Below are 9,634 nucleotides of genomic sequence, written 5' to 3' on the forward strand. Positions count from 1 at the left end.
CGTGCATTAACCCAGGGTTACCAAGTCGAGGGTTATTACGCCAACTCATATCCGGTCTTTTGGAACCGACATACCCAGAGTGAGCAAGTTCAGGCGGATTTCAGCCAGAGTTCAGGGTTAAAGTCAGGCTAGTTTAAACATGCGTCCTGGAATACCCCCTGGAAGCATGTTTAAACTACCCCGCACACTCTAACTCACTCGCCCCTGAAGTGAGTTAGTGTAGAACCGCCACTGCCAGCAGCCCACTGGACCCCCACTCATTCAGACTTGCCACGGATGTCCCGCTGTCAGTGTTGGGGGCAACAGTTTACAAAGTAACTAATTACTGTAATCTAATTACTTTAGCCAGTAATGGAGTAACGTAACAAATGACAGTTCAAACTTTGGTTCCAACTACACCAACGTGCAGCCTCCCTTCCCAGAGGGTTTCAGCTGAATTAAGTCATTTAACAAATGAGTTACCCACACCACACTCATGTCTTCCTCCTCCACATCCATCAACCTCCTCTTCCTATAAACTAGAAGTTACAAAAAAAGAACAATATTTCCAAATGCAAACCTGCCAGTCCATATTTAAGGACTCAGAAGATACTCTGAAGAAAATAATGACTTCTGTTAAAACAAACTCTCTCTACAAAAGCCAGGGTCTGTTCAGCCCTTCAGCTTCTACAAAGATGCTGAGCTGCAGACAAAATGCATTTACTGCTGTAGGGGTATAAAGGTCTCACTATGGAAAGGCTTTTTTCCTTTTAAAGTGCTCTTACGTTTAGGGGAAAAGCAGATTTACTCAGAGAGCTCTTGTTTGGTGGATTAAATGAAAAGTAATTTAACATTTTATCATCTTAAAAAAAGTGGTGCTTCAGCAATGTGAGGAAGAACCATGCTTCTTCTAAAAATAGCCCCATTTAAAAGAATAATAAACTGGTTTTCCAACAATATTTAACATATCTTCCATGTTGATAAAACATAAAAATCCAGACTTTTTGGGCTACTTTGAGACGTCACTAAAAAGACTTCCACTTTCAAATTAAAAATAAAACACACAGCTGCACCAGAGGAAATCACTTTAAAAGGCTCAAGCACAAAGATTTTATTGGTTGGAGTGTTTTCAGTAGTTATGATGCTTCTTTTTATAAAACCATCAGACAGAGCAGACTCTTTCAACACATTATGCAGAGGTTCAAAAAAACGCTTACAGGTTTTAGTACCATATATAGTAATTTAAGTTGTTTTTTTTACATTGAAATGGAAGAAAAAAACGTGAAAAACTCCCGGCATAAGAAGCAGAACTCACAATTCATATGATTTTTTTTAATAATGTGTTAAATGTCTTTCAGATGATAAATCCAAACATTTAGTTACTTTTTCCTGCTTTTAATCTGTTTTATAATAAACAAAAACTAGTAAGATTCAGTTTCTGCTAAAAATAAAGCAAATCTGACTGAAAAGTTTCAAAAATATGATTTAATACCCAAACTGTTTGCACTTTTATCATCTTCTACTTGAAATAATAATTTTTGAATCATGTTTTCACAGACTTTTTGAATGGAAAAAGCAGTTAGCTTAATCACAAAAATTACAAAAGGTTTTTTAGGGGAAAAAAATTACACAAATTGGTCACACATCCCATTTGATTTTTTTTATTTAACATCCATCCCTGTGAACACACATCCCCCAGATCAAAGATATTTTTGGTTGTGCAAATTTTGTCCTGAGAATCCTCACTAATTCTGCTCCACATGTGGCACCAGCTGTGCTGCAATCACACAAAGATAAAAAGTGCACAAAAAATACATTCTGTGCTTGTTCCTAAAGTGTTTAAGCCAGGGAAGATTCTTACAAACTCGTAGAAAGCTCCAGTAAAAAGTCTTTCTGCAAGTAGTGACATGTTAAAAACCCCAGCTCCAAGCGCTTCAGAAAATGCACTTCCCCCTCTACAGTCACGGTTTCAATGATGGCATCCAAAACGCTCAACTAACTTACTGTTTAGGTCTACAGTAGACCGGTTCATTAAACAGTAAATGGGACAGCCATTGAATGGCACTGATGGTGTCCCACAGCAGCACTGAGTTTGTCTAGATCAGAATACTTGATGGTGAGATCAGAAAAAAACCTGTGGACCAAAAACTTCGAGAGTTCTGATTAGCTGCGTTTCCATGATACTTTATCAAAATTCTAAACATGTCGAAAAAGACTGTTTCCATTAAATCGTATATTATGCAAATAAAGACAAACCAACTCTCGCGATACGTCATTCAGAAACATGCCGAAGGATGTGAACAATACTTTGATTGACAGCAGATACATTCACATTTCTCCCACGCCTCTAGCGCTCATCATCATCTATCAAAGGAGATGACGGCGTCTTATTCAGGCCGTGGAGCGGCAAAGGATAAGGTGATTTTGGGAAATGGTGATTTTACAAAGGAGCTTTGGATCCAACCATTCCACACGACACGCTCAACTTTTGAGGATCTGTGATGCCATGGGACCTCTTGTGGCGCCCGCCGTGCAGCGCCACAAGCAGCAAGAAGCACATTGCCACCCTGTTGTTGGTCACAACTCATTTAATTTGAAATAGCGTTTCCATTGCCGTTTTGTCAATAATGTCCATTTCGATATGCCTCAAAACCCCCTCCACCAAACGCAAAAAAACTATTTTCAATAAATGCATTTTTTTCCTCAAAATTGTTGTGGCCAAATTATTATCGCAAGTCCAATTTGCACAATTTCCTACTCAATGGAAACACAGCTACTGCAGGTTGTTTTGCTTTGTTTTGACACCAAAAATTCATTTAATTTACATCTTAAAACACAAGTAAGCACAAGTCGAAAAGGTTTCCACTCCCGCCACCAGAAAATAATATTGGCAAAACAATTCAATGATGTAGAAAGCAGAATAGATTTAGCTGAAATGCAAGAATTACCACTCTCTTATTGTTTCTTTTTTACCCAAAACTGCCCCTAGTTTTACATCAATTTGTGCCTGAGAGATTCCTGAGACCAGAACTTTGTGCACAACAGTTTGGTCCAAATGAAGCTAAAGGGATCAAATGGTTTTTACACCTTAATAAAAAGATAGTTTAGGATTATACGTCCCAATGTTTAAAAAAAAACGCCTCCTATTCCTGTTACGCCCAAAAAGTAGTGGCCCAAAAAGGACGCAACACAAAAATGAAGCCCCATCTCCCTCCAGTCTCAAAAGCCAGCACACTTAAAGCAAGTTAAGAGATTTATTTTGATTGAAACATGAGAGCTAGAGTATTTACTTCAGAGTGGACCTAGGCCAAAATAACAAACAAAAATTGACCTACCTAACAAGAACCCAAATCTTACCTAGTAAAACAACATAAACCAAAAGACAACAACTTACCTCCCTAACATAACATAAACATGAGAAAACATGAGTCAAAGTAAATGGCAGTCCACTCCTACATCTCTAAACTCTATATAGCTGGTTTTGGGAGAGGTGGGAAATGTCAAATGAGCCTCCTTTGGTCTTCTTCCTGGTTCCTTTTATAGCAGGTGTGATTCCAGGAGTGATTTCTGGCAGCCAATCCACTTCCAGTGCTGGAGCACCACACCAATCACAGTCCGGCACCTGCACACTGACATTTGCAAGACACACAAAAAGAAAACCACACAAAGCAAAACGTCCTGGGACGTAACATTCCCCTTTCTTACCAACTCCTTTATTTTTATATTAAATCAGTTTACTAAAGTTATACTTTATAAAATCCGACCACCAAAAACATTCCAACGATTAACTTTCATAAAACGGCAACTTAAATGTAAGCGTGTTACATCAATCCATGACACTGCTTTGAGACTGTTTTGATTTAATTTTCATTCTTAAAAAAAAAAAAAAAAAGACGCGTTTATTTTTTTTTTAAAGTTTTGCTTTATAGCAATAGATTGGGTTAAAAATGTTTAACACTGGCGAGAAAAGCTCCCTGAAATGTGGAACATCATATGCAAGACTCCAAAATGGACTGAACATATCAAAAAATAGAAACAAAAGTGGACTTAATGTGAAAAAAATTAAATCTGGAATGAAAATAAATCATTTAGCCTCAAACCTTCACTGGAGTTTAACACTACATGCTAACATTTTGAACTCAGGTTAGCATGCTAATGGTTCAGCTAGCATGCTACTTGAGTACTTTTCTTAAGGAGCCATGCAAGGAACAAGGCACAAGTAGAAATGCAATGGAGGCTTCATGAAGGCTCCGACTCAGCGTCGCTCAAACCCTGAACCCCAAACCCATCTTTTATTTACGCATGTAAACAGTAAAAATGTTGCTTTTTATACGCCATCGTCACTCGTTTGGCTAAGCGCTAATCTAAAAGGATCAGAAGATGTTTTGCTTTTGATGTTATGCTGCGATGGACCGTCCAGCAGACTTATTGTCACTTTTTCTACAAATGATGGAAACGTCTAATTTGCAGTTAAGGCAATTTTCAAATACTATTGGAGTTTTACAACTTAGCGATGAAGTAAATTTAATGGCTCTTGACATGACTTAAGATTTAAACTGCATGACATGATGCGGAAACAAACGAGGTTCAAATCTCAGAAAAGTTCCAATGGAAAAAAAAAATACATTTTAAATTATATTTAAGATTTAAAATGAGCATAATCCTTTCTTAGCATCAAAACTAACATCAACTAGCTTTATGATTGGTACTAATAGGCCCGGGGTGGACAAACTCAGCCCGGGGGCCACATGTGGCCCCTTAAACGATATCATCTGACCTACCAAATTGGAAAACCTTACCGTATATTGATAATCCTTGAAAATGTTTTTTTTTCCCCTCTAATACTGGTGTGTCCTTATAGATGGTGCACTTTTGGATACAGAAAGTTATTCTACATTTACGTGGTTTTGGGAGATTTGTTGATTTTGATGTTTTCCCGAATGAGAGAGGCATTTTTCCAATAATTCCCACACCACACGAACGCAGCGTTTTTTCGCTGAGTGACAGCAACCCGTTGGTGCAATTGGCACCATTTTTTTCTCTGATGAGGTGGATTACTAAATCCCTCCATGCATCTGCTCCGGGTTCGGTCTTTCTGTCAAACTTTAGAACTCTTTGTGGCCCACGAGTCAAAAAGTTTGCCCACCCCTGGTCTGGGATTTGGCAGCAAGTCATCTAAATTTAGAGGTTTGTTTATGTTTAATGACGTTAAAGACTTCGCATCCAGGTGGAGTGAAGAGGAGGCTGCAGGTAGGTCAAAAGGATGGCCATCTGTTATGAAAGGTTTGAATTTTAGAGAGCAGCACACTGAACAGCAAAATAAAAACAAAAAAAAAAACATGTTCGAGTGTGAGGTAGCACTTCGTTTATGGTCAATTCCACAGAGAATTAGCTTCTCAGTTCACCAAATGACAGGTTTTCTGACTCATTACTTACAGGTGAAAGAGTAGAAGTCTTTGGGGGGGGGGTTTGGTCTGTCTGGTTCAGAAACTGTTGCGGGCAGCCATTCCAGAAAAAGGTCAAAAACACGTGTGACCGCTCCAAAAACCGCCGAGCTCACAAATATCAAATCATATTCATACACTAAAACCCAATCACATTGTAATCCCACTCTGTTTTAGCACATTCAGAAAGACTCCCATGAACTTAGAGAGCAGGTGGGGAAGCGCAGGAGCTCCAGATCTAAGACGGATTTTGTCTGACCAGCTGCTCCTGAAGGGGGCGGGGCCAATCCCGGCTCTCATTCCTGGAGCAGGACAATGTCCACGTCGTCGTGGACGCCCTGCAGAAGCAGCTCGCTCTGGAAGCTGATCACTTTCCTCTTCTTGGCGGCCTTCAGGGTTCCCACCAGGGCCTCGAAGATGTTGGCACAGCGGTCGTCGTTGAACAACACCCCGAACTTCACGCTGGTCTGCCCACTGGCATCTGTAAAGGGACGGCCATTTTTTTGGGAACAGGACATAAATCTCAGCTTCGTTTCAACGATACGTGTGCTGATGCATGCCCGGAACCTGGACCAACACGCCAAAGTCAAGACTAAACAAGTCACGCTGCAGCACAGGAACTCCGCCTAAACTCACTTTTACTGCCAAGCCGCTGAATCTCCTCCACCAGCAGACTGATTTCATGAGCGACGTCCATTGATGCTGAAAGAAAGAAACGTTCTTTGAACTGTGCTAACGCCCAAATGCTTTCATGGAACACCTTTTCTACAGCTTCCAAACAAGACACCATTCACTTTCTACAATCCTGTTCTGATTGTCTTTGCACATATTCTCAATGGATAATGTTTCCAATTGAAAATTCAATTTGAAACACTTCAGATGTTACAAACAACACAATCCTCACATTCTATTGATTTTTTCCTGATTCTTTACAATTTCTTCAGTTGAAAGGTATTTTGGGGCCTTAACTCATATTATGTGATTTTATTCCAATTGAAAATACATTGAAATCACTTGAATTTTTTAAAACAAGGCACTTTATGATCACTTTGAGTTCATTTAATGTAACGTGTTCTGGGGACTTCAGCTTAAACGTTGTTTTTTCGTCTTGTTAATTTTTTCTTCTTCCGATTGAAAATAAATAAGAAAAATGTCAATTTTTTCTAAAAATTTTTATTTTGTGATGTTTTATTCTATTTAAAAATAAATTGAGAAAACATTTTATTTTAAACAAGACACCATTCACATTTTACAGATTGTTTTTTGATTCTTTGAGTTTTTTCTATATAAAATTTTCTGGAGAATTCAGCTTCAATTTTTCCTATTTGTTCCAATTGAAAATGAATTGGAAAACTTCTAAACAAGACACCCTTTACAGTCTGTAGATTGTTTTCTGTATCCTGATTCTCTCTGAGCTTTTTTCCACCAGGATTGACAATTCATTGCCTTTTTGTACTTGACATCTTTTGGCAAATATATGTGTTTTTTGCAAATTAAAGTTTTGGAGCTTTTAGAGTCATCATTGTTGGGTTTTTAAAAATTGCATTTAGCTACTTTTGCCTTAAATTGGCATTGCTCCAGTTTTTCTAAAATCTAATTTCAATATTCCTAGTTATTTCAGCTATATGACTTTTAAATTTGGGAATTTTTTTCAGTTTCCCCAAAAGAAGCGCCAACCACGCTTTACTTATTGTTTGTTTTTAGTACAGTTTTGCAAAAACAATGGACAATTTCCAACTACTTCAACTAGTTTACCATAACACTCTATGGAAGCATTTATGTAGCATAATTCAAAATAAAAGCCAATACCAGAAATGCTTTTTTTTCCATTTTCAAAATGAAGCTGCGTTTGTTGACTCAAAATAAAAAAGACAAAGTAATCCGCTAACCCGCTTTTTCTTGTCTTCTTCAACACCGCTCAATTGGTCACTTAATTAAAATGATAGAGAAAATGCTATTTGACATTTCATTTTCAAAGCGGTCTCTAGTAAATGTGTAGCAAAATTATTTTTGAAACATCTCATTTGACAATTAAAATGAATTAACAGAAATGCTTTTTCATTTTCACGATGTAACTGCATCAACTGACTCAAAAATAAAATTAGAATCCATCCTTCAAAATGCTTTTTTCATTTTCTTCATAATTAAAGCGAAAAGGCAAAGAGCGTTTTGCATTTTCGTTTTCACATCCACAGTGCGAAAAGCGTCCCATAATTCATTTCCAGTCAGCATTTCCAGAGGGGAGGCGGGGCTATGACATCAGTGCGTCGTTCGTCCAACCAGCAAACGGCGAAATCTGTGCTAATGTTGTGAATGGGGCTGTAGCTGTCCTCGAACAGCAAAAATCAGCGGGGAAGCAGCGGGAGACGATTTGAATAATGTACTTTTATTACTGTTCTGATTATTATCAAGAGCCTGTGCGCTCATTTCTTTTTTTAATCCTGCGGCCAGTGCTTTTTCATTGGCTGCAAGGACCCGGAAGAAGGGTTAGCATTAGGCTAGTACTTGCTAACAACATTTAGCCGTGGTTCAACCTAAACTCAGAGCGGGCAATCACGCAATAAGCATTTTGGATGTAAATATGTGGGAATAACATTTTGTTCACAACACTACTGGAAACACAAATTCACATGGTTGTTTACACAGTTTCTCAGGTCTGCGGAAATGCTGCTACGCAGACCTGAGAAACTGTGTAAACAATCAAAAGCACACAGCGTAGCAAACCAGCCTCCTCTGCCACTAACACGAAGCTACGAGCATGGCTGCACTGCTCCTAGGCATGTCGGTGTTTCATAGCAGCCGGCCACATGGAGTGAGAACTCATGGCCCCGCCCCCTCCCCTCTGGAAATGCTGACACATCCATCGCAGGGTGGATGTGAAAACGAAAATGCAATCCCCTCTTTGCATTATTGCTTTAATTATGTCACAGAATGAGCGATGAAAAAAAACATTTTTTAAGTATTGATTTTTCATTTGAATTTTGAGTCATTTGATGCAGGTACATTATGAAAACCAAAAAGCATTTTTGCTAATCCATTTTAATTGTCAAATTAGACATTTCTAAATTAATTTTGCTCCACATTTACCTGAGAACTTTTTGAAAGTTGAGCATTTTCTCCATCTTTTTAATTAAGTGACCGATTGAGTGGTGTTGAAGAAGAAAAAGCAGTTTGGCGGATTGCCTTTTCTTTTTAATTTTGAGTCAACAAACGCAACTTAATTTTGAAAATGAAAAGGAATTTCAGAGAGTGAATTTTATTTTGAATTATTTTTATTAAAATATACCCTCCTCAACCTCTGCAGAAGTTAAGCAGGCACCAGCAAACTCTACATGCAGACAGAACATGAAACAGTTAATATAGTTTGTGTGTGTAGGTCCAGGTTTGACTTGCGGTTCGATTTTTCTCCTTACGGTGTTGCAGTTGAATGTCTGGAGCATATTGTTGCGCTCGCAGCAGATCAACATGCTGCAGCCTGAACAGGGCGGTCTACCTCCAACGCGGAAATGCATGATTAGCTTTCCGAAACCAGCCGCAAAATTCAGACCCAACAGCTCCTCATTCTAAACATCTTTTACTGCAATTGCATTATGGGTAATATTCACTTCAAACGGAGTTGAATCCGGACTTTATCGAGCAGAAATCATTCATCCGCGCGGCAGACACCTTCCCGGCAAACAAATGATCTGCTGCCGGAAGGGATCCCTGACAGATCAACTGAACTGTCTAATGACCGGAAAACGGTTCCGTTCACACGGTCAAACAATCTCCAAAAGTCGACATCGATATGTGTTGTTTTTACCTTCTGGTTTTCTGATGTTTCCGCCAGGAATTGGATGAATGACGACTTTCGAACGACAGTACACCGGTGAAAGAAGTGCTACGTTCACACTACCCTCGGAAATTACTGCTTTTAAATGTACGAGTTGTACATTGCAGGAAATATCACCTGATATTTTTTTTTACCCCAATTTGATTCATTTGTTACATTTGACATCTGCTAGATTCCATGGTGCTTACCAGACGGAAAATTATTGGTAAAATCCCCAAATTTTAACTGTACTTTTTATTGTTAAATGTTTTGAACTTTACTGAAACCATGAACGCAACACCAAACTCATCTGACTGCATCGTGACACAAAGCGCCACTTTCTAGCGTCTTGATCCATATAAGGATTTAAGTGGGCAATAAATATGCCTTTCTTTTGCCA

At 38.6% G+C, this 9,634-nt stretch overlaps 1 protein-coding gene across 1 annotated transcript; it reads right to left on the reverse strand.

Moving 5' to 3' along the window:
- Positions 1-1,061: 1,061 nt before the first annotated feature.
- abracl (ABRA C-terminal like) lies at positions 1,062-9,357 on the reverse strand. The gene is made up of 3 exons (XM_004083895.4): positions 9,226-9,357; positions 6,060-6,125; positions 1,062-5,904 (listed from the first exon to the last, which is right to left on the reverse strand). Exons 2-3 carry the CDS (start codon positions 6,118-6,120, stop codon positions 5,720-5,722), a joined length of 246 nt encoding a protein of 81 aa, XP_004083943.1. The 5' UTR covers positions 6,121-6,125; positions 9,226-9,357; the 3' UTR covers positions 1,062-5,719.
- Positions 9,358-9,634: the final 277 nt, after the last annotated feature.

The sequence above is a fragment of the Oryzias latipes genome, chromosome 24, assembly GCF_002234675.1.
Source record: "Oryzias latipes chromosome 24, ASM223467v1".
Classification (NCBI taxonomy): Eukaryota; Metazoa; Chordata; class Actinopteri; order Beloniformes; family Adrianichthyidae; genus Oryzias; species Oryzias latipes.

Excerpts from the sequence above, each read along its gene's own strand:
- abracl (XM_004083895.4), bottom strand. The coding sequence starts at position 6,120 with ATGGACGTCGCTCATGAAATCAGTCTGCTGGTGGAGGAGATTCAGCGG. Across the intron at positions 5,905-6,059 it reads TCAGCGGCTTGGCAGTAAAA|ATGCCAGTGGGCAGACCAGC; the intron begins GTGAGTTTAGGC and ends GTCCCTTTACAG.